Genomic DNA, 27,663 nt, shown 5'->3' with positions numbered 1-27,663 from the left:
GAAATAGTTGGGAGATAGTAAAGGAACGGTCCTCCATTGTTTCGACACCACCACTCCCCCATCCATAAGGAGTACAACTAGGAGTAAAAGCGCTCTTAGTAATAAATAACGTAACTTATGTCTAATATTGTATATTTATTATTATTTAGATAGTTAGATATTTATAGTATTTAATATTTATGTATAATAATATAATACATATATAACACAAATATACTATTTTGAACATCTTTCAACAAATTGTAATATTGTCCTTAGTTGTTAATTTAAATAATTTAATAAAATATATTGATCTTTAAAATGCCTCGACGTTGTTCTGCTGTTAAATGTTGTAGTTTTAATAAAAAAAACCTAATGTTTCATTATTTAAAGTATATAATTATAATTTTAATGCTTGGAACAAAATTATTTCTGAAGTGAATGGAAATAATTTACAAAAAATAACTTATGTATGCGCTGAACATTTTTCTAATGATGATTTTATTACAAACTATGCAGTACCTAAATGTTTATCTGCAGATATAGAAAAAAATTTAAAAAATAAGAATACTAGATAGATACATTTACAATAAGCAGGATTGGGTAAGATGTTCAAAAAAAGTATGATGATAAATTATGCGTGCATTTAATGTACCTATAGATACGTCAAGATACAAAATACATTGTAAATGTAGAAAAGATACAATAGATACAAGATACTTTTATATTTTCAATTTAATTATATTAACTATTAAACGTCTATGTACTGAACTGTCTATACATAAATACACATCAAGTCATAAAAATAAATAATAGTAAATAATATTGATTATAGTCAATAATTCAGTACTCAATAATGACTAATGAAGTAATGAGTAAAATATTATTTTAATTTTCGATGTTATTATTATTATTATAACACATTAATAGATGGCGCTTTTACCTGACTGCGGCTTTCGAAACATTTGAGAGCCACTGATAAGGTAATCGATGCCAAACCAGTATATCTTGTTCCGTGACGCGAACAACATTCTGCTCTCGGGCGCTAGTACGCTACCTATGTACAACGACCCTAACTGATTCGTCTTCTATTTTGACGTCGGTTTCTTATCAACACGAATTTTGAATAATTTTCAATCTACGAAAATTACGTGCAGCACGATTTAAGTAAGTACTAAAAATCGATCGGCGAGCACGCGCCGTCGGTCGACGATTTTTTATTCACGCCGTTATCTAGTAATATTTTATCAACCCTCACTGGCGCTACCCTTCGCGAACAAGTAGGCACCAACTTAAACACCGAGCGTACCGTTTTACGATGGTTGGTCAATCGGTGACAGCGGCGGCTATTTTAATGGCCACTGGCCGGGAAAATATAACAAGTAAATAATAACGTGCGTGAGTGCGCGCTTTTCTTTCATCCGCGGGCCCGTTATTTGGGTTTCTTCGATTTCCGTTTAAATTAAGGTTATAAAATTTGTTAGTATCTTATCGTTATCGACGTTCTTGATGATTTATTTTTCTCCTCCCGAGCTTTTTCTAGATAACAGTGTTTTTGCGCGAATTTTAAACTTATTTTAGAAAAGTGCTATCGTCCGTCGTTGTTATACGCTTTTCAACCACAAACTCGGCCACTGGTATCGAGAGCTGTTGTACAAATATGGTGCCATTTTTCGGTACGCGTTGAAAGTCCGCTCTACCGTTCTCCGCCGCCACTTTGGAAACCTCAAAACGAAAAACGGTAGTTTCTAACAGGTGATTAATACTTTACAACAACCGTCCGTCCGCTCGTAACGTTTTCCATCTGTTGTTGATATTCTCGCGGTGTAGGTACACTCTCCAATAAATAGATACTCTAAATCATGGTTCTAACTGAAAATCCGTTTGAGACGTTGTCTGTTGTTGATTTCGAGATCTTATGTTTTGCATATTATTATCAGAGAAAACAAATTCTAATTTTGTCAACTATGTGCTACATGATGCATTAGCCATTCCACAATTAAACGACTTTGGAAAATTAATTTATAGTTCACCTAATTATATTAATCTTTGTCTCTTTTAAATTTTTTATGTACTTGATATGATTTATTCAGAAATTTAGTATAGTGCACAGTTGTAAAATATTGTATTTTGTTCGTGACGTTTGATGGTTCTTGAAATTTAAGTAATTTCTATTTTCTATGCTAAGATGTAATATGCAAACATTTAGTACAACACTTCTTGTTACAGTGCCTAATTTATACATTCAATTTGTGTTAATTTGTATAAATAACTAAACTATAAATACTAAACATAAAAGGTATATAATATAGTTTGAATCTTGATAGTATTTTGATATTTGGTAAATATTTTATTGTCAAAAATAGTATATTTATGTACATAAAAAAATTATCTTTTTTTAAATATAATCTTGTTACTAAGTTAATGACGTTAAATTAATTTATTAAAATATTTAAATTTTTAACCATTTAATATGAATAAATACAAATAAGTAACTTTTAAATACCAAAATATTATTATATTTATAGTAACATTTCTTAATTATTTCTTTTAAATTGTATAGAATTTCGGTTTCTATGTGAAATTACATCTAGCAATAATGTCTAGAATTGTAGATGAAACACCAATTGATGAAGTGGAAACTGACGGAACTGGTAATTATTTTTATCATTATTACAATATTTAATTTACCTATATTAAGTTGATTTTTGTTGTTTTATAGTTGTTAACGATGACTCATTAAGTGTTGATGTGTTAGTATGTGGCTTATGCCATAAAGGATTTCATTTTGTAGAAGAATTTCAAGAACATAAACAAAAACCGGGAAGTTGTAAAAAAATATCTGCATATCGAATCCAAAATACCAAAGTAAATAAACCTTGGTATAATGAATAAATAAATTCATTATACCTTCATATATATATATATATATATTATTAATAATATAAAATTGTTAGTTTTTACATGTTAACTTCCTATATATTTTATATTAATTTAAAACTAGTAACTATTATATTAATATAATATTAATATAATATATTATTATATACATTTCACAAAAATTAAAATTTTTGAATCAAATCTATAGTGTGTTAAGTTATATTTTATATTTTAATTTAATTATTATCTTTAAAAAATAAAAAATTATAATAATCATTAGAAAAAATAATATTTATAATCTTCCATTGTATCATATTTATGTTACAATTTTTGTATTATATGATTTTAATTAAAAAAAAAATTATAGGTGGAAAATAAAAGCCCAGATACTTATGGATTTTTACTATGGAAAAACTCTATAGGTATGTATATTTATATTTATCACTTAATTAGATTAAATTTAATTTCTTTTTGATAATTTTATAGCAAAAAATAAAGAATCACAGAAAATGTATAAATTGTGGTGTTGTCTACCTGAACGTGTAAAAGACAGTTGGATGCAAGCTGCCAAAATTATTAATACTAATGACGAGTTGGCTAAATCTATTCCTAATAAGGTTAGCTTACATTTTTTGAATTTATTTAATTTTATTCATCAAGCATTTAAATAATTTTGTTTGATCTTAGGTCTCCATCAGGATTAAAGAATATGCCTGGCGCACTAAATAAAACTAAATGCTGAAAACATACTAACAAGAAAATAACCAGAAACCAAAAAATTAAACCGAAAAAAAAACCAAACCAAAATCATTTTAAATTGCATAAAAATATCAAATTATTTTAAAGGTTTATGGTTTAGATATTTTGTTGATTAAATTATTATAATAGAAGAACAATTTTTTAAATAAATAATGATTTAATAATTCCACAAAAACAATATTATATTTATAATATTTTTCAACTTTTATTGTAAACAAATAACACGATAATTAATAAATCATAAATGGTAAATATGTGCTATGTACAAGTAAGCAGACTTTATTAACATATAAAAATGTTTAGAATACGGATTTATATGTACAAGTCTTTGCTCTGCAAAATGTTTTGAAGTAGCAACCAAACGCCTATTATTAGAAGCCTGATAATAGCCGGATCATTATTGACAATGATGACATTTGACAGCATTTTAAGATTTACGATACAAATTATTTTCAATCATATACATATTTAGCAGTAAGTCATGTACCTATAGACTAAAGGCATCAACCATAATATTTCCAAATTCTTAATAAATTAATATTCATTGCTATATTTTTAATAAAGTGTATCTAAAGTTTTCAACAATTTTATTCTGTAATGCTGTCATATATATATGACATAATTCAACTTATTAGTAAAAAAAGACCAAGGGAGGATCTATCTCCCATATCCCTCCCGTAAATACGCTACTCCAAACTACTCTTACCGCGACATGAGGACAGTAGACGGGGTTCAGCATCTAACTGGCTGCAGCCTTCGCCATAGGACTGTTGGAAGACGACCAAGCTTTGTTGTCATGCATGGCAGAATCAGCAACATTGGACACTCCAGCTCAGCTTCGTTACCTATTTGTGACGATGCTAATGTATTGTGAAACCGCAAAACTAGAACTTCTAATATAAGTATATTATAATATTATATAAAAACAAATTAACATTTTGGTAATTAATAATGATGTACCTAAGCACAAAAAATCGGACTTTTGATTAACATATAAAATAAAAACAATTTAATACATTATAAAATAAAAAACTTCAAACATCAGAATAATTATAAAAGTACCTACACTATATTATACAGTAGAAACTCTATTAACCGTCATCGGTCACCGCTAAAAAAAAAAAAAAAAAAATTAAATACGAAAGATTGCCGGTAAAAAAACTAAAATATCAACAAAAAAATGACATATTATTTTATGAAATTTTATTTATTTTATTTTTATGTTTTAGTTTAATATTGTTTAGTGCAGTATGTATATTGTATATAATATGTAATAAGTATGAATAACATTTTAGTACTACATGCTCTGACGAATTTTCAGAGGTGCATGCCCATCATTCAATGTTTTAAATAAGTCAAAATACGATTTTGGCAGTAAAGATGATTTTGAAAACCAGTTATAAGTTTCACTAATCATAAAATCAAGATGCCTTGGTAATATTTATGAGCATGCAAATAATGTGGCTAGTGAATCAAGTGACAAACGCAACAAATCAAAATTAAAATTGGATTATATTTTTTTAATAAGGCATGCACACCATTATTAATACCAATCATAACACTGGCATTATCTGTACCTATACCAGTTAAATTTTTTATAGTATCTATTTAATATTTTTCTAATGATTTTTAGTCAGATTCTACAATTGCTTTTAACTAACTTTTCTAAACCAAAAAATGTTGTTTTAATAGTACTTTTTTGGGAACTGAATATATTATAGCAATTCCCAAATACTTGGTGACAGAAATAGCAGTTGATTCGTCTAGAAGTAGGCTAAACTTAAGTCAGTTTTAAAAAAAGGTCGTAAAACATTGTTTATTATAGAAATGCATTTTTTACAATGTAGAGATAAATTTTCAGCTTGTTTCTACACAGGGAATTTTTCTTTATATAGATCTCCAAGATGATCTATAAAAAGTACTGAACAGTGTGCACTTATAAATAAAGATAGTGAAGCTTCGGTTTGGGCAGTTTTAGTACACGGTGTTACAAATTTTATTCTATTTGTGTAAGTTAGAAATGCATTTGTAGTAGACTTATATTTTTTTGTCGTAGCATGAGTTATAAAATCTGGACACCTAGCACAAATTGAACATAAACAAGACTTACAATACGCTTTTGAGTTGTCATCTGGAATCTCTTTCAACCAATCAGAAAATGCCTTATTTAAGTCGCTCCATCCGGAACTTTTGAATAATATACTGTGGCTTACCCATAGTCTGAGTTCACTGTAATTCTATAGTTAATAAAAGATAAAAAGTAGCATTAAATAATTAATTCTTTAAATTAACTTGGTAATAACTAATAAGTAATAACTTAGTACTAACTTGAATAATAGTGGTTTTAATCAAATGAACTGTGATCGATTTATTCCAATCGTCAACGACTTCTACCACAACTCACAACAATTTTCTTTATCACACAATGCAAGCCCCAGTAAGTTGTTTAGTACAATTTACGTATAATACGTATTACACGATTACTGATTAGTAATATGTAAATAGTCATATCAGATATAGTATGGTCATATAATATGTCATATTATAATATACTTACAATATTGATATAGCCGTTTAGGCAACAAGTAGTACTAGTAGACATGAGTACTAGCACAGAACTAGTAACTAGTACAGCCGTAACAAAAACCGACGTCATTTTGTGAACACCTAGGTGGCGAAATAAAAAATAAAATTGAAAAAATAGAAAAAAAAAATCAGCAAAAAACTAAAAATAAGAGAATATTTGGTAATTATTAATTGTATTAGTTGACCAAAAAAAAAAAAAAACCAAATGAATCATTAAAAATAACCAATAAAAAAACTATTAACTAAATCAAATTTCTACCCGACATAACCTTGTACAATAAAACTAAACTAGATCTGGTCATTAAATAACCAAGGTGGAAACATTGGTTTCCTTAAAACGTGAAGCAGTCTTTTCACCGTCACCGCGTCGCCCATCATAGACATTTAAAACAACTAGATAGCGGACTGACTGCGTATTACATTCCCATAGGAAAGTTGAAGTCGTGCGGCTAAAAAGCCAACAGGGCAATGTATACAAAATAACTCAATGGATAATATAGCTATATTGATAATAATACAAATAACGAATTTATTTTCATATAACTATAAAATTTTGTAAATATTGCCCTGTTAGCATACGGCCGCCGACTTCAATTTTATCGTGCAGTCCGTTATCTGTCTATGCCACCCACTCATACTCAGGACGTATCAGAGTATAAGTTCTATAATCAGAAAATTACAATTTTTTCCCACCGCTGTTATCTGCGGCGCCTCGCCGTTATCGAAACGAACGGTTCCAACCGTCGATAACGCGATTATCAAAACGAACGGTTCTTCTCCCGTTGATACCGCGATTTCGAAAAACAACGAATTTTACTACTTTTCGTCGGTTTTTTTTTTACTTTTTCGTACGTTTTCCGCTACCTTCCGTGCGTATTCGCGTAGATCACGTCTCTTAGAAGCCGTGCATGTACGGGTTTTTACGGTCGTTTGCGTACGTAAAGGTATCGAGTACTGTCCTCCGGACGTTTTCCTTCGGTGTTATTATTTTTATTCGTCTGTTTTGCTTTTTTCACTTCCGATCTATCGGTAATCGGGTAGTACGTATATTTCGAAAGCCGTTTGTATACAATTTTTTCACTCATTCAGTTCGTGTGGTTAGGATTCTATTGCTTTTGTTTAGATATTAGAGTTAGGTACGTTGAAGTTTGATTAGACACCCTGTATTTATTTACCGATGTACAATACTGTTTTTCACTGTTTTTGATTCAATAAATTTTATTAAAATATATTATGTATTTATATTGTTTTGTTGTTGTCGGAAGCCTAACCTTTACATATATCTTCAACTGAATAACTGGGCTGTAAAGCATAAGTGTTTTTAGACGACATTTATACCACAAACAGTACAATGTCCGTGTACAATGTACATGAATATATATTATAAAAATATCTATATAATATATTGTGTAAATGTGATATTAATTGGTAAGTATTTCAAGTGTATGTTGCTATAAGTTGGATTTATGTGACTTAAATATATTAAATGGATGTATAAATCTTAAAAGAATTAGGTATCTGTACTAAATTTATGATGAATTAAATAGGTATTTAAAGAATTATGGTCTTCCTATATATACTATATTGATAACATGGCAAACACATTTTATGTTTTAAACATGTTAAATGCTTTTAACCATTAATTCCTCTGTCAATGTAGGGAATTGGGAAATATTTCTTATTTTTATTATGCAGTATTTAACATGATGTAAGGGGATACATTTAGTAAACTGAAGTATTGTACAGTTTTAAATTTTTGAAAAAACCTAGGTACCTAATAAAACAATGTTATATGTGTTTATGTTAAGAAAATGTATATATTACTTGAGTAATATTGTAAGATACGGTGCTGTATTTATATTGATCATGTGTGGGGCATATATATTTAATTTTTTTAATGAATTTAGTTTCAATTAAATAGTGTATATTCCATAGTAATTAGTAGTTAAACATCCTACGTATAATGTTTTTTGGTTTGTATATTAGGTGTGCAAATTTGATATCATGTTAGTGAGTAAATTAACGTTAAATAGATAAAAATTTTCTGAGCTTGAATTTATGTTTTACAAATTAAAAATATTAAACTATTATTTAATTAATTAAAAATACAATTTATTATTTTTTAGTTTCCTATATATTTACTATACTATTCATGAGTTGATATAAATATATAAATATATAATTTATTTAGAGCAAACACTAAAATACAAATGCTATCAAATATACATTTTTTTTTAATCAATGATGAATTTTTTGAAATAGTTTAGAGTTAATATTTAAGTACAATTCTACAGGATGTATACATGTTAAACATATGTATAAGTACATCATAAAGAAATTATCTGCACTTAATTTATGATGAATTAAATATTTAATGAGATGTTGTTTTTTATATGAATAACATTTTATGTTTTAATAATCTAAATGCTACTAAACATTAATTCTGCTGTCAAAATTGGGATCATTTTTTTTGATTTTATGCAACATTCAAGTATTTAATGTAATGTAAGGAGGTAAATTTAGTAAACTCAAGTTTATATCACCAATAGTATTTCTGTACCTAATTGATTTATAGTGAATTTAGGTTATTGAATATAATTCTAAAATTTAAATTTTTTGTTTGTTATTTAATTATATTTTTTTATCGTTAAAATAATAGGTAACTTCCTAATGAAACACAATTTATTATGTATGTATTAATATTAAGAAAATAGTACTACTAATAATACTGAATACTGATTAATACTTGACTAACATTTTAAGAGATTGTGCTATATATCTATAGCATTAATACTTTGAATTAATACGATACAATTAAATAGTGTCTTCATTCTATAGTAGTATGCTTGTATGCACTATGAAATATGTATGTATATATTAAAATATATTGCTATATTGGTCATATTATTATGTAATATTTTTGTAACGGTCCACATAAAACGGTTATTGTTGACAGATACACATTAAATAGAAAATTAATAAGAATAATTAAGCTTAATAAAGTTAGTAAGGTACACACGAATTATACGAATGTAATTATTAAAACTGAGCTTAACATAAAATTCGTCACAGCACAGAAATAGTTTTAAGTGCTCGAGATTCAACATTACTGTACAACTTAAACTGTAGTCGATAGGATAAGGCGTTAGGTTCCTTGCACGAATTAAGATATAGGTATATATCTTAATTTGTGGTTCTATGATAGGTCAAGCAGGTTCATATCCCGCTTTGGCGGAATCATCGGAGTTTTGATTAACAAGGCCGTCCGTTTTCTTCTCATTTTTTGCATTTTTTTTTTCATAATTTTTTGATTTTTTGATTTGAATTTTGAAAGTTAAAGCTATTGCTTTCTTGAGTTTCTCTTATACGATAAATACACTCGTTTAAGATTTTTATAATACTATATTATTACGATTATTTTATGCCTAAAGTACATAGGTACATATTAAGTGTTTTCAGTACCTACTACAACGCGTTAAGGGAGTACATTTTTGATGTCAGTTTCCAAGCACATTATTAATTTCATTACAATACTCTTTTTTCGATTCATTTATATTGTTTTGTTGTTGTCGGTAGCTTAACCTTTACATATATCTTTAACCATTGGTTGTGCTGTGTAGCATAAAAGTGTTTCTAGAAAACATTTGCACCAAACAGTACAATGTTCGTATACATGAGTATATATTATTAAAATACCTATAAATTATAATATAATATATAAAAATGTTATGACTTATGAGTATTTCAAGTGTACGTTGTTTTTAGAAATGTTAACAAATAACAGTGTATTTTGTAGTTGGACTTATATGGTTTTAATACCTATGTTAAATAGATGTATACAACTTAAAGCAACTATCTGTACTTAATTAATAATGCATTAAATTATGATACAGTACTATATTTATAGAGATCATGTAGACGCCACACTGGTCATTTTCAGCCGTAAAATATGTCCACGGAATGTAAAAAAAATGGCATCAAAAAATGGTTTTAGACTTTTAGAGTGTGTACTTTACATGTAGTACCGGTAGAATAGCTCTCATTTGGGTTACAGACTTACAGTAGTCGTACAATTATCAAATTTTGCTAGTATAAGGATGAAAATAATATTCGTGTTTGTACCTTGAATTTTTTCGATAGTTATAATACCTATACTCATTTTGAATGCAATGATACTATGATATCGATATATATCATAATATAGGTACGAAAAACGATAATGTACGGAGATGATTTGTCAGCCTAGAATATATTTTTACCGGGTGATGAAAAAGACGATTTATGTTTTAATGACCTGAATACTCCAAAATGAAATCATATTCAGAAAATGTCAACTTAAATGATTGGCGTACCTATGTTTCAAATTTCTGCGATTTGTAATTTTTTTCTATTCAACGAACATTTAAAACTATTTGATAGTAAATCGTTATACTACGCGCGTGAATTTTTGATTTCGAAAAATTTAAACTTAAGGTAATTTTTTTAATTGCAGGCCAACGCTCACAACATAGTTAACAACTATAGTAAACCAAACTTATGAAAAATCTTGTATTAAATTTTCAATTCTTAGCTACTTATACAAAAAAAATTATGAATTACACCTGCAAAATAATTTGCAAATATTCATATAATTAAATCAATAATTAAACTTCAAATGTTAAAAAAAAAAATTGTGACTATGTATCCTTATAATTTTTGAATCAGTATAAGAATAACTTATGAGGACTTTATATTAAAGTTTCAAGTATACTTTGACTCAGCTAAAAAAATTGTATCGATATTTATAAGAAAAAAACTAAACAAAAACAAATATTTCAAATGCCTAAAAATAGCATTAAAATAAGCGAAATATTTTGAAAATTAAATCATGTGAAGAAAATGCCAATCTAAATAACTGGTGAAATTTTCAAGTGTCTACAACTTAAAATTTTAAACTTTTTGAATAATAACAAATATTTAAAATCGTTTGAGGATAAATCATTATCGTTAATAATTTTAACATATTGGTATAATGTCTTTTTGTTTATATATTATGCAAATTTGATATCGTGTTAGCGAGTAAATTTTGGATAGCTTTGGAGAGTTAAATACATTATTACATTGCATTGTAGACAAACACACTAAATAGGTAGGTAGCTTAAATTTAGATTTTAAAATAAATTTAATTTAATATTTATGTGTTATATATTAAAAATATTTGATTATTATTAATTACTTAATTATTAAAAATACAATATATATTTTATAATTTCCTATAAATTTACTACATTATTTATAATACTATTTAAATATAATTTTTTTTTTTAAGCAGAGCATATAATAAATTATATAAGCTTATAAATATACTTTCTTTTTATCGACGATGAGATTTTTGTTAAGAATATGCAATATGTAATGTTAATAATTAACTACCTTGAGTATGTGAGTATGTTAAATTTGTTTAAGAGTACATATTTTAATACTTAAATATTGCAAAAATAATTAAATGAGTTAATGCTTAGGTAATTTTAAGTTGTTTATAGATATCATAAAGGAACTATCCGTACTTAATTTAGGATTAATTAAATATTTTTCTTTTGATATTATGCAACATTTGGAAGGAGATAAATTTGGTAAACTTAAATATTGTATACTTCACCAATAGTATTTCTGTGTTTGATTTATATTGAAAATAGGTGATTAAGTATATCTAATTCTACAATTTTAGATTTATGAAAAAATTGTATTTAGGTAACTATATACTTTTATATTTTAAATGAATTTGACACAATTAAATAGTGTAGGTACCATTTTGTACTACATTTTATAGTAGTATGTTGTATGTGGTACAACATATATTAAAATATATACATTAATCATATTATTATGCAATATATTTATATATTTATAATAGTCCACATTAGTCCACATAAAACGGTTATTTTTGACAAATACACATTAAACAGACAATTACTAAGAAAAACTAAGCTTCATTACACATGAATTATATGAAACTAATTAGTAAAACTACAGAGCTAAACGAAAAATACGTAGTAACACAGAAATAGTTAAATTCCTCGAGATTCGGCACCAATATTCAACTCAAACTGTAGTCGATAAGATAAGGCGTTAGGGTCTCGTAAACTCGTCGCAAGTTCAAAATCCGCTTTGGCGGTATTGTTGGTGATTCCGACGGCGGCGCTTTGATTAGCTTAGCCGCCCGGGTGTTTTTTAATTTTTTGCATTTTTTTTCTGATTTTTTTTTCACGTAATTCTTGATTTGATTATTAAAAGTTAAAGCTATTACTTTGTCTTATACGATGTATACACACGTCTAAGATTTTTTTTAATAACACATTATTACGATTATTAAATAAAATATATATATATACATATAAAGTGTTTGCAATACTACAGCGTGTTAAAAGAATACGTTTAAAATAATTTAGAACATTTTTTCCAATATTAAAATGTATTAAGTAATGAATTACGGTTTAAATTTATTAAAAGTACTATCGCGTCACTTTTTATTGTTTATTGAATATATATATAATTTCAAATATGTATATCGTGATTTATCGCAGCACGCGTTTAGTTGCGAGTAAATTGATTTTCATCGGTGATGATTACTAAGTACTTAAACTACTGTCATCTACAGTGTGTGAAAACAAACATAATTTCAACTATTAATTACGGTATCTACCTGCGCATATATTTTTTTCCTTATGCATACGACATTTTTTTTATACTAAAATAGTAGGTACTATGAACGTGTTACAGATCTTAGTAGAGCGGTGATGTCTGTTTCGAAGCACATTATTCATTTACCAATGTACAATAAATACTCTGTTTTCCATTTAATACATTACACTACCTATACCGTTGTATTTTTTTTATATACATGTCTTCGACCACAGGTCGTGTTAAAGAACATACAAGAGCGTTTGTATCGCACTGTATACTGTTCGAAATCGAGTTATATTATAAAATAATATGTACTATTATAACTACTGAGAGGCATTAACAATTTGGCAGACCATTTGAAATCGTTATAGAAACATGTGAAGACAGTTGTTAACGTTAAACACCTGCAAGACGTTTCTTTGAATAGAGACAGTCCCTTTTATTCACAGGGAGGAAGTAATGCGAAAGCGGTCCGCTCCCGGATGTCGGTTCCAATCTGAAAAAAAGACCTTTTTATATGATATACATATATGTACAGCATTAACCTGTATAGGTCTCTATATTATTCTCAGATTTAACGTGAAACGAACAAAAAAAATAGCAACCCCTAACATTATTCTATACGAAAATTCTTACAAAGCGTGGGTTTATAGTCTCTCTCTATATATGTATATTGTATAATATATATATATAAGTATGCCGTATAGAGCTGGAGTGGCCAAAAATTTTTTGGTCATGATTTACTAAAAACCGTCTTTATCTTTTTATTTTTGATGTCAGGTAAACTCTCTTAGAAAAAAATACTATTAAATTATACTACTACTGTTAACATCGTTGTACATCCGGCTGCGTATAATTTTAATACGCACATTCCGGACACCAATTACCTGCGCGCACTGCTATACAATTTATCAGTTAGATCGGAGACAATCGTTTGGCTGACCTTATTTGGAAAAGAGGAAACTAAAATTATTATTATATACGAAAAACGATTCCGAACGAAGATGATTTATCAGCCTAGGATATCATTTCGAATAGTTGGTGAAAAAGGTGGTTTATTTTTTAATGGCCTGAATACATCAGAATTTAAGTTCTTTTATAATTTATATGAGTTAAATTAATAGAAAATTTTGTATTGAATTTTCAACTCTTAGCTACTTATACAAACATTTTTATGAATTATACCTACAAAATAATTTACAAACATTCATGGTTTTGACGAATTTTTGTTAATATTTGAACTTCAAATGCTAATAAAAAAAATTCTGCCTATGTATTCTTATAATTTTTTAATTACTATAAGAATAACTTATGAGGAACTTTGTATTCAATTTTCATTTATTTTGATTCAGAAAAATTAAAAATTTCAGTCGTCTATAAATAGCTCAAAAAAAGTCAAAATATTTTGAAAATTAAATCATGTAAAGAAAATGCCAATTTAAATAACTGGTAAAATTTTCAAGTATCTACGACTTATTTTTTGAATTATAACAAATATTTAAAATCGTTTGAGGATAAATCGTTATCGTTACGCTAGTAACGCTATTATTTTCGTAAAAATATGATCTATATAAATGCTTATAAAAAAAAATTGTGACTAACGATTTTTAATTTTTTTTAGCTATAATAAGAACAACTCATAAAGAACCTTGTATTAAATTTTCAAATTTTTCTGGTCATCCAACATTTTTTTATCGTCACTTCAAAAAAAAATTCTCATAAAAATCGAAAATTTCAGTGGCCTTTATAGTTATTTATATAACTCAAAAAAAGTCAACATTTTTTGAAAATTTAACTGTATATAGATAACATTAACATAAACATTTGGTGAAAAGTTCAAGTATTTACAGTGATTAGTTTTTGAATTACAACCATATAAAAAATCGATTTGGTCGAAAACTGGTTTTGCGTAAAAATTCCTGTTTTTCCGTCACTTTTTTTTTTGTTTTTCTCAATTTTTTGAAAACTGTTGGAAAATTTTTACTTTTTACCTCTATAATGCACTAAGGATATTCACTCTGCAATCGGAAACCATCCCCCAAAGTTTGACATTGAAGCATTATTTCGACTAGTTATGCTGTACACAGACACAAAAAAAAAAAAAAAAAAACACACACATCGTTGTAAAATCAATACATTCATCACTTCGTTCAGAATCTAAAAGAATGTAATAACTAAAACTGTAAACAAATGTTGCTATATAATAATAATAATAATGCGTAGTGTAAATTTGCAATAATAATTTTAACAATAATAATACTAATACATTTTACGGCCCTTTTGGCCCAACAGAGAACAAATATAACTTATAATTAATAATAAATAAATCACGAGATCTAATTGTGTGTAAATATGTAATTGAATCATTAAATATGTAAAATTGTATAATTGAATAATTGATTAAATGAATGTGTAAAAATATGTAACTATGTAAATGACTAAATGAATAATAAATGTATATAAAACGACATAATAATTAATAATAAATATATAAAACAACAAAATACTCACATAAACAAACGGAGCGCAAAACTGGCCAGTTGCTTTTCTAATCCAAATGACATATATATAACAAACAACGACAAATGATAACAATAATAAATTAGATAATACGTTTTACGAAATTATTATGTACCTACGAGACAAAAGTGCAATATAATTGAACAAAATAAAAAACTATCAACAACCATGCGATTGTCTCATGCGGTGTTCACTATACGAACGCGATCAGCAAAAAAATAAAATAGTGCGATCCGTTAAGAAAAAACTGATTGTTAAATTATTAACGGATAACTTTGGTCCGCGAACGCTGTGGGTTTCGCGGATGGACGAGAAGTGCCGGGCGTTTACGTAATTGTATGTGTCGCGGCGTTGCGTTATTATTCAGTGATTGCGTAATTATCTAATATTAATATAGTACCTTATCATAATAGATTTTGCAGAGAGCTAGTGACCGTGAATAAATCTTTGGTCGTATTTATTTATGTTTTTAGTTAAACAATCGTTTTTTAACAGTTTAATCGTATGAACATCTGTATTATTAAATATCGTACGTATATATATATTACGTATATATTATGTAAAATAAAATGAAACTTTCAGATTTAAGAAAATTTATTTAAATGAAACATAATGTATTACATATTATATTTATTAGTATAATTGTTATGTTTTCAATACCAATTTTAGAATAATTATTTTCTTATTACAAAATTACATGTGTGTGTTCTTGTTATGATATTATTAAGGGTGTTAATGAGGGTGGTTATGTACAACCAAACTTCAATTTTTTAAGTAACTTTATGCCAGCTGCGGGTCCATAAACGGGTTGTATCAACTGTGCGGAAGCGTTCTGTTGGAAGGTGAAAAAATGGACATTCGTTGTTCCTGTCAGATACTCAAAACTGCATGGTTGCTGCTGTTCATCAATTATTAGTAAAATGAAAATCATTCAATAATTATAATATTTCTTTAAAATATTGAATTGTTTACTAGGAATGAAAAATTATTGTTACAATCATAAATTGGTTATTACTTTATTACTTATAAGTAATTAAAAATTTTAAAATTCTAGTTCAGTGATGCCCCATTGAAATGCTTAAATGCCTAATAAGACTCATTATAATATCTTTGTCTTTGAACCAATTAATGAAATAAAATAATTCATATCAAAAAATAATAAAATATAATAAATATTATTGAGGGTTACGTTAACATGTTTCCACCAAATTTTATCCACATATTTAACCATATTTTTACCAAAACAATTTGTACACTACCCTTATATTTAAAACTATATTGTTATATACCTATTATATTCTCATGGTTACACTGTTTACATTAAAGATTAAATATAATCTTGTAAGGATGTGAACTGTCCTTTACAAACAAACTATATACTAGGTACTTACATTATTATATTTTTATCAAATGGTACCTATTATTAAATATTAAATTAGAGGTAGCATTAGAAATATTATCACCTAATGTGTTAACAACTAAAGTACAAATAAGTATCAAGATAAAGTAAAAATCACATCAATGTAATATTAAGCACTGAAATCAATAACGATAAATAATATAGGTATATACATTCATAAATATTTACATAACTTTTTGTAGGTACTCGCTCATAAAGCATATTATTTAATATTACATTCTTTTTTATCTTCGTATATTTTGTTATGAGGGTGTATCTAAAATAAAAAATACTTCGGTGATACCGATACATTGTACAAGGTACCTGAATCTGTTACAACAAATAATAAACATTTAATACATATATCATAAAAAATGACTTTTTTTATATTAATTTATTATGCTCTCTATACCTGTCATACGCATAACAGTGGCATCTCTTGTCGTGTACAATGTACATTCCTTTGACAAACAGCCGATGTTTAAGCCGAGGTAAATTCTTCGATATATAACAGGGGTCGCCAACCTTTTCAAAAGAGTGAACTACATTTGAAATATAAAGTCGCTGGCATAAGCGTGCGCAGGTCTTCTTGGCAGGGGAGGCAATACCTTAGCTAAGGAGGTCCAGATTCCCCCCCCCCCGGTTTGTAGGTATAATATAAGATAGCGGTGAAACGGAAAATCTCGCAGGGGAGGCAGTCGCCTCCCCTGCCTCCCCCGTGCGCACGCTTATGGTCGCTGGTGATCTACATCGAAGAGAATTTAAGTCTTTAGGAAGAGATTTGTTTGATGAGCGCAAATAAAAAAAATTTGTAAGCTCAGAAGAATAATTATTTATTGTTTCTTCTTCATAATAATAATAATAATAATAATAAAAATAACCGTAATTCGTAATAATTTATTAGTCGATCGACCGATAATTGTAAAATTTAATCTACTGGTTAGTGAGCACTGATGTATACCTTTTTTGATGTCGATGTATATAGGTATACCTAATGTATAAATGTATCGTACACACACACACACACACACACACACACATATATATTTATATATATAACTATATACACACGACAATGCCTTCGATGATACACAGACAGTGTTTATGACCATTTCCACACAGGTAGGGAGTCGCCATTTTAAGACGGATGGGTGGTGCAGAGGGTAGTGAGCCATCAGTGGGATACCTAATACCTAATACATTCATTCGTTTCATTTACACTTCAGCATTTGCTTGGTGCGCTCCTGCGTTTCTTAGACCGTCATTGACTTAGTACAATCGTTTTAATTTTATTCTGTCCGTTTAAATTAATTTTTTTTTTTTTACTCATTGTTCACAACGATTCTTTTTCTTGATCGTTCTACAATACGATGGAGTTTATACTAAGAATATTAATTTTAGTAGGAATCACATTCTCTTCCTGGGTTGAAACCTTGAACAACGCAGCGATAAATACAATCGACCTAAGTGGTAAGTACATAATATATATTATTTAATTTATAATGATTTATATATTTTATATAATTTAATTTTGCAATAATTATTTTAACGCTGGTAATGTAATTTTATTATTTTTTAATTGTTTTTATTTATTAACATTACCGTGTTTATTATATTTTTATTAATATATTTTTTTAATTTAATATACCATTATTAGTACTGAGATCGTAATTATTAATTTAGTGTTTCATCATTTTAGTTCTTTCAATATATTATGATAGTAATAATAACATTATTGTATACTAATAAAATATAAATGTATTCAGTGGTTATTTGCTAAACTAGATAATTAATTCTAAAGAATTATTTTAGACAATTTTATGTTTACAATTTTTAAATATTATTTTTTCATATCTAAATAATCCTAATGTGCGTTATAAATAATTTATAATTATGCAGAACACCATTTGTGTCATTGTGTCAATACTTTGAGTTAAAAAAATTGGTGAAAACGGTTTGATATATAATAGGAGTCATATATACCTCATTATTAAGCATGGATTTAAAATTTAAATTTAATAGTAAATGATTAATATTATTATTATTGTATCAGCTATTATATTTCTAAGAATATAATATTATTATCCTATTTATTAATATTATTACTAATTATTTATTTATATATAACTGCATAGACAGAAATCCTACGAAATAAATTTTTATAATATTATAATATTATTGTGCTCTGCTATGGGAATGTTATAGTTTCTGTGTCTGTGTGTGTGCGTGCACGAGAGTGAATGAATGTAATCGTGATGATTCATCGAGAAAACTACAGTACCTATAGTATTTTAATGTCGAATAGTGTTAGGGTGGTGTAGTGGCAATGAAACCTCAGGGTCATAAATAATTGATTGCTTCTTTATATAGGTACATATAATGTTTACATATTATATGAGTGTGTAATTCTAAGTTAGTTTGTGTGTCCGTGATGTATATTAAGGTGGATAGATAACTATATATATTATTATACGATGTTCAATTCTATATAAGATATTTTTTACAGCTGTGTTTAACCAAGAACTGTATAATACCTATTTTACCTGTTTAAAATGTATAAACATATTATAATCATTTGTGGGGACTGGTAACAAAACTCGTTATTAAAGATCTCTAGAGTAAAATAATAGGTACGATATAGATCTCAAGCATGTTGATGTCCAATTTATTGGCCATCGTTGTAATTGTATATACAGTTCAGTGTTATATTATACGTACCTAAATACTAATCTTTAATAAGAGTAGGTCCTATTTCAGCGGGAATATATTGGTCAATGTTTATAAAAAAATAGAAGAATCTTATTACATCACTCATCGAATTGTAATTATATTATTTTTTTATTGTTTTTACTTTATTTTTATTATTGTGTAATTTAATACACAGTTACTATTACTGAGATTGTTATGATTTATACATAATAATTTTTTTTAGTATTCCATATAATATTTTAGTTCGCTCAATATATAATGATTATGATAATAATAATAATGGTAGTATACAATAACTTTTAGAATACGAAACGTTTTAAATCATATTAAACAGTATAATATGTAGTAAGAACAAGGATAATAGACATTCAAATATTGAAATATTCAATATTACAATTAAAAGAACTATTTTTGATAATTTAAGTAATTCTGTATTTCTGTAGTTATATCTTATATCACAACAAAATGTAGACATCAAAATTTTACCTATATTAGTGAAAAAATAAAATAAGGAGGCAAAATCTATTTCTTCGCATTCCTTAAATACACCACCGGACGATATTGGATTAGATATAGATCATAACGTTGTTTTATCAATTGAGTAGGTTAAATAAACAATATCAAAAGTATACTAACGGTATAATTCATTTATATGATAATGTGGTATTTGTTTACATGTGTGTTGCAGACAAGTACAGACTAAGTGGCCTATATTGTCCTCGAATGACATACAAGAAAAAATATAAGGTTATTTTGATAAATAATGGGGTGCAGTCGTACGGATGTACCACCCTGGACCACAACTGGTATCTTAGCGATTCACCATTGTTCCATTTGTGGCAAGGACCTGCTCAGAATCCAACGTCGAACCCAAATATTGCGAGAACTCGTGTAGTACGTATTAAGAATCATTATTACGACAATTATAGTGAGGGGAAGTAGTGTGCGCTCACGGATCCGATGAGCTGCTTGTATTTCTAGCTCTCCCTTAAAATGTTCAATAATATTACATTTTTTGTAGGTATTTATCGTAACGCGCACTACATGCCCACAAAACATAAACTTTAAATATCACTAATTAATAAAACTTAAAACGCATTCTATATGCTTCATTATTTGTTCTGTTGTTCTCTCAGATACGGACCCTTTCATTTACGAGTGTATGGCAAAAAGTCAACCGACCAATAAGACAGAGATTGCCAAAGGGATAAAGTATATGTCGCTATATCAATATCCGCCAAAATATCTACAAGACAATACTACTATACCATCCTACAGATGTGTTGTGAGTATACTGTGTACTTCTACTTAGATTTATTTATAATATTTTTAGTTATGATTCATTTATTTAGCTCTTTTTCTAACTTCTTTCATGTTCTTTACAGGTGTATACAGCTAGTGAATACAAAGATGGGTTTGGAGTGATGCGGATGGCAGTTAGCTATGGGAGAGCAAACAGTTTTGATGTATCACAGTGTGAAGGTCTATCGAATATATTGACAAGTAGAGAAGTGACATTTGACCCAGAGACACAAAGAAAATGGCCTAAAGGAGCTACATTTTTATTTGTAATGGGAGACATCGAGCCAAAGGTATTCCCAGGATTATACGGTGGGCCGGATTTCGGATATGGTAGCATTGAAATGTAATATCAATATAAAGTCGTACTGTAGTGACGTAAATTTTCATGACAATTTTATAATTTCTCATATTAATTTCATATAAAATAAATATAGTTGTAGTATTTTTTACCTTAATATTTTCATTTCAAATTATGTAATAATAATTATAATTATAATAAATAATAATTATGTCAAGAAAAATACATTAAACTAAAATTAGTATTTATCGTTAAAATAAGTAATTTTGTCCAAAACTACAAGTATAAGTATATGCAGTATAAGCTACTCTTAAGAAACATAATATTAATATTTTATACCTTAGCTATAAAAATTTAACATTTTATAAATTGTTTAGAACAAAATAATATTATAGTTGGAAAATGTTCATGATTGAACGAATTTTATAAAATGTTGTACTATAGTACTATAGATGCATATAAAAAAATGTACCTATGTATTTTTTTGATTTGTATAAAAATATAAGAATATCATATACTAGATCTTTTTTTAATTTTTTAAGAATTTTGAAACAGTGTATAATTTTTTTATGGAAAATAAAAATTGAAATTGTGTGTTTTCAGTTATCACACATAATTATGATATGAAATAAGGTTTTTTAAAAACAAAATCTTAAATGTACATAATATTATACTAATAATATACTCACTGATTTTTATCACGCTCAATGCAACAATCGACATCATAAACATTGTCTGGTCACCAGTAACAGACAACTAACCGTCGATAAATATAGTGTTTACTTTGACTATTCATTGTTTTGACTGGCAAATGGCAATGAAATAGCATTTTGAAAATCATAGTGGACGATCAGTATTGTCTTAAAAATCTTAGAATATTATAATTGTTTTTAATTTTGCTTATTTTTATTGCTAGCCTTTAATTAAAATAATAATATTTATTTATTATCATTATCAGTTATCAGATTATCACTATATTAAATTGACTTCCAAAAGATATTATAATATTTACGTTTATGAGTTGAATACAATGCAGCTTGGTGTGCTACCCGATAGAGAATAATAATAATTATTACTTTGATGGATAAATTTACCATTCAATTTCATTAAATAAAGTTTCTATAATACGTTTAGTTTGGTATAGTGACAATATTATGTATATGTTTCTATAATGTATTACATATAAATTATTATGATACATAATTGAAATTGTGTATCTATTTTTGCAGTTTTTATAATATATATCAGGGTTTTTTAGCTTTAGCAAAATCTAATAGGGACATATTACGTATAATCTTTATATTATAAAAAGAAAGGTTTTATGTTACGGCTTTAGTAAAAATAAAATAATATTTATAATATTTTTTTTATTTTACATTTTACTCTTCTTAAAGACAATATTATATTTTATATATTATATCAACATAAAACTTTATTTAATGAACTTATATAATCGCCATTCACCAGTCAAAATTATGAATTGTTGATATATATATATATATAGTGTATATCTCCGTACTCCGTACAATATATTATCAGTCTTATATAGTGTCAAAGACAAAGTCTAAACAATCACAATTATTTACAACACTGAAACTTAATTGAACTATTATTAATAGTGTGCAGTATTGTTTATATCACAGATTATAGAATAAACTAAAATAACGGGTAAGTGGGTACCGCTCTGCTGTACATTAGGTTCCGTGTGGATCACTTTTATATATTATAGGAGTGTTAAATTTGAATCCAATGATAGTTATCATTGTATATTTGTATACGAAAAACGATTCTGAACGAAGATGATTAATTGTCAGTCTATAGGATATAATTTCCAGTGGTTGGTGAAAAAGGTGGTTTATGTTTTAATGGCTTGAATACACCAAAATTTAAGTTCTTTTATAATTATTGTAAGCTAAACTTATGAAAAATCTTGCATTAAATTTTCAAGTATTTTGACGCGGCCAAAAAAATTTCAGAAAAATTGAAAATTTGAGTTATCTATAATTAGCTCAAAAAAAAAGTCAAATATTTTGAAAATTAAATCATGTAAAGAAAATGCCAATTTAAATAAATGGTGAAATTTTTAAGTATCTACGATTTATACTTTTTGAATAATTACAAATATTTAAAACCGTTTGAGGATAAATCGTTATCATTACGCTATTTTGTAAAAATTTAAAATTCAAACGCATTTAAAATTTTCCTATAAAGATGCTTCGAGTTTTCTTTATAGCTACTTCATACTTGAAGGAAAACTTATGGAAAACTTAGTATTGAATTTTTATTATAGATTTATACGTGTACGAGTACATGACAATTTTTTTTATTTTAGTTAAAAGAGTTGACCAAGTCTCAATTACAATTAATAAAGTATTATTTAAGTAAATGCTATTGTATATATAATATATTATATTAAATTATAGTCTTATTTATAAATTAATACACATTTGTGTATTATTTATTAATTATATATTAAATAGAACTATAATACATTATATTATATTTTATTATTACATTACCTATATATTATTATGATAAATGAGCATGCCCATACATCAGAGACAGCATTCGCCACTGATATTGTATAAAATATGATAATAATATGATGTTTTTAATCGACTAATAATCAGGACAGTCTGATTTTGAAATTTAATGATATTGAAGAAGGTAACTTTTATATTCACCGTGGGTGGTAAATTCCTTTTTATTTGTGCTATTGAAAGGTTAGTAGGTACCTATATGTACTCATGTGGGAAGGTCTACGGACCCGTTGTAAAGGATTTAAGAATAATACGAATTGTAAGTAAAAACGTTTTATGAACTGCCGCCATTCACAATGAACCAAAAATCGAAATAGTTTTTGTTGTTGTATTATATATATATTATATAAAATAAATGTATAAAACCAGAAAAATGTTGGTGTGTCATTTTGTCCGCTGCTATCGTTGATGTATGATTAAAAAGTAAAGAAAGAATCGAGGAAATAGCTCTCCCGTGTACTAAGTATAACATAGTTTCATATCATATGTTATAAATATAAATCTAGAGGGTAGAGACAATCAATAACAAGTTTTTAAGTGCACTTGTAAAATACAGAAAATAATAATGCATTTATTTTATTACCGTATAAGTACACATAGATGTATTTTTTTAGTGTAGCAATTTACAAATAATATGTAACCAGTAACCACTTACCTGTTAAGTTTCATGTCGAAAGTTAATAATCCGGTATTGAGTGTAAATAAGTAGATATACCTTATCATTTAGTGATTCACCTTAATGCATTTAAAAGTTAAGGAAGTTAATACAAGGTCCTGAATGTCCATTAGTCATTAGGTATTTTCAAATTGCACTCTTTCGGCTTTCCCTAAACCAAAATATCATAATTTCAGTTTAAAAGACTGCACTCAGTCCAATTATAGGCAATCAATAATTATATTATATTGTATTTATATTTTATCATTATAGGTACATAGAATTTATTTACATCATTTTAGTTGACAATTGCATGTACGTGTCGATAGATCCAGTATTTAATGACGTTATTACAAGGCTCACCTACCTAATTTAAAATTAAACATTAATAAAAAATGTTATAGAATTTTAAAAATGTATATAATATAGAATAATTTATAAACAATTAAATAGGATTGGAAATTGGAATGTATTATATTTTAATTACTTATCGTTTATATTTATAAATTTACAGATCATAGGAATATATCATATATCATTAAATAGATTTGTATAATATATTATGTTGATCATCAATTTCTAAAGAAGATTTTGTTAGATAGTTGGATATATTTGATCATATTATGCTTATTGTATAGTAATAAACATTGACAAAAAGTAAGTACACATATAATATCCATAAATTATAATTAATAACATACTCTTACTTCAAAAATACATTGGTATATAGTAATATTGTCATAAACTTATGTTAGGTCAAAAATCAAAATTAATAGAATCAAATCACATGCACATCAAAGTGCATATCGCTCTTACAGGTAGAAATAATTTAATTAAATAAGCTATTAATTAATAATATGTTGGTAAAAATTATACATCCGCTGACGTCATGACCATCGTCCTTCGAGAAAATGCACACAGCAGAGTAGCTATTTCCCGATTTTTGTTGTATTAATTTATAATTGCTATTAATTATTAATAAAAATTCAATTGATCGACTAATTAGTAAAAAACTCAAAAATCTAAAAAGTACATATGCACATTTTTAAATTTATATTTATATTCTAGTTTCAAATTTCGAAGAAATTGGATACCTATTTAAGTTTCAATTAAAAATAACAATTTTAGTTTATTTGTAATAATTAAAAAAATATATTACTTTTACTAGGTAGTATCAACGTGCGTATATTTCAACATTTATATTTTCTAATACAAATTATAATATACACAATTCATCATACAACATTTTAATATCTGCGAGTAATTTTGTAAAACAATTCTTTTATGACATTTTTAAATGTTTTAAAAAATGTTTTATTTGCTTATTTTTTTTTCTCATAAATATTATTTGATATTTTAATATTTATATAATACACTTAAATGTTATATAGGTATATTTTTAAATAATATTATGTTACTGATGGCGTATGACGTATGTATAGTATATATGTGTAAAAAAATACTTGTAATTATATTTTATTTTCGTAACAAAAAAAAAATAAAAAAAATACTTAGCAGTAGAAAGGAATAATATAATAATAGGTATGCATAATGGAATTTTCTAAATATTTAATTAATTTTAATATATTTTATAATTTCAATCCTAACCCATTTTCTAATTGAAAATAAAATAACTTAAAATAATTTACTGTATTATACTAATTCGATTTATTATATATATATATTATATATATATAATATCGTACAACCAATGCTAATATTAAATAAATTACTGTAATAACAGTATACATTTTTTTTATTAGAATAAGCTATTAATCAAAATTATTGTTCGTATGCAATGAGTTTTCAATAAATTAAATTATTGTTATTTATTATTTATTGTTAAATAAAATTTAACATATCAATGACTCGACAGCTAACACATAACATCTACATTCTACATGCTACGACAAAGTGATTACTTTAGTTTTTCTTGTATTTGTCATAGGTATAATAAAATAAGCAAATTTAATAATATGTAAACATTTAATATAATTTAAGTGGAGCAATGAATGTTGTATTGGTTTTACAATGATGTGTGTGTTTTTTGAGCAACAAAATTAATACAAGTTTTGTAAAAATAAATATTTTACATTTTTACGAATATCAAAAGATGAGGGAGTATAAATTATGCACGCTATATGCATGTGTTTACACGTTAAATAACATATGGTTTGTTTGGTTACACGATGGACAAGGGAAACGACGTGAAATACAGTTAGGACATAAGTACCTATCATCATATTTGTAAACGCCCTTGTCGAATGACGGCTTTGGAAGTATCTTCTATTTTCCCCTTCCATTAGTGATTCCGTACCTCACAGATGAAATATTTATTCTATATCATCATGTATGATGTATCTAAGTATATGGTTAGACCGACCATATACGTCGTCTTAGCTAAAACAGAAAACCGCCAAAAGGACATCGAAGTTATTATGTTTAATAACAGAAAAAGTGATAGAATATTAGGTATTAGGTACGCATATAGAATACGATTCGTACTTCTTATAGGTATTATTAAACGTGCGTATCAAATTAAATCGTTTGTAAATTAAAGATAACTTTTTTAGATTTTAAACGAAGTGATGAATGTATTGATTTTACAATGATGTGTGTATGTGTTTTTCGTGTCTGTGTACAGCATAACTTAACGACATAATTGCTACAATTTCAAACTTCGGGAGTGGTTTCTGATGGCTAAGTGAACAGCCTTGGTGCATTATACAGGTCAAAAGTAAATAATTTTCAAGTTTTTCAAATAAATCGATTATTTTATATAGTTGTAACTCAAAAACGTATCAATATAAATACTTGAAATTTTTACAAAATGTTGATAATAGTGTTGTCTATATACAGTTAAATTTATAAAATATTTTGTCATTTTTGAGTTATTTATGGACAACTGAAAATTTTGATTTTTCTAAGTGTCAATAAAAAAATTTTGGGGTCTCAAAAAAACTTGTAAATTTAATACAAAGTTTCTTTAAGTTGTTCTTGTCGTAATTAAAAAAAAATCAAAAATCATATGTCACAATTTTTTTTTATAAGCGTTTAAAATTCAAATTTTTACGAAATATGTCAAAATTGCAAAAAAATGTACATGCAATAATGTAGCTGAAAATTCATAAAATTTGTGTACTTATATCAGTTATATCTATGGTTAAAATCTTCAACACTAAGTTTTTCATAAGTTTTCCATCAAATAGCTGTAGAGAAAACTCGAAACCTTATTATAAAAAAATTTTATGATGAGCTTTTGAATTTTAAATTTTAACGATTTTTATAGTGTAACAATAACAATTTATCCCCAAATTTTTTTCAATATTTGATATTATTCAAAAAATATAAGCCAAAGATACTTGAAAATTTC

The 27,663-nt window shown here is 26.6% G+C and overlaps 1 protein-coding gene and 1 long non-coding RNA gene across 6 annotated transcripts; one reads left to right on the top strand and one right to left on the bottom strand.

The window, feature by feature from the left end:
• The first annotated feature begins 993 nt into the window (after positions 1 to 993).
• Positions 994 to 3,744, top strand: LOC114129093 (uncharacterized). Its single transcript, XM_050207661.1, has 6 exons — positions 994 to 1,146; positions 2,543 to 2,633; positions 2,702 to 2,847; positions 3,227 to 3,281; positions 3,346 to 3,476; positions 3,547 to 3,744. Exons 2-6 carry the CDS (start codon positions 2,579 to 2,581, stop codon positions 3,586 to 3,588), a joined length of 429 nt encoding a protein of 142 aa, XP_050063618.1. The 5' UTR covers positions 994 to 1,146; positions 2,543 to 2,578; the 3' UTR covers positions 3,589 to 3,744.
• A 113-nt stretch (positions 3,745 to 3,857) lies between these two features.
• Positions 3,858 to 15,684, bottom strand: LOC114129092 (uncharacterized). Of its 5 annotated transcripts, none has more exons than XR_007606171.1 (7): positions 15,503 to 15,684; positions 15,379 to 15,415; positions 6,176 to 6,285; positions 5,947 to 6,101; positions 5,729 to 5,855; positions 4,685 to 4,729; positions 3,858 to 4,511 (listed from the first exon to the last, which is right to left on the bottom strand). It is a non-coding gene; the product is annotated as an uncharacterized LOC114129092 (long non-coding RNA). The 5 variants fall into 5 exon arrangements; XR_007606175.1 differs by having other exon boundaries at positions 3,858 to 4,508; XR_007606174.1 differs by having other exon boundaries at positions 15,507 to 15,684.
• Positions 15,685 to 27,663: the final 11,979 nt, after the last annotated feature.

The sequence above is a fragment of the Aphis gossypii genome, chromosome X (assembly GCF_020184175.1).
Source record: "Aphis gossypii isolate Hap1 chromosome X, ASM2018417v2, whole genome shotgun sequence".
NCBI lineage: Eukaryota > Metazoa > Arthropoda > Insecta > Hemiptera > Aphididae > Aphis > Aphis gossypii.
The sequence above is the reverse complement of the archived record's forward strand: the minus strand, read 5'-3'. Positions and strand labels throughout refer to the sequence as shown.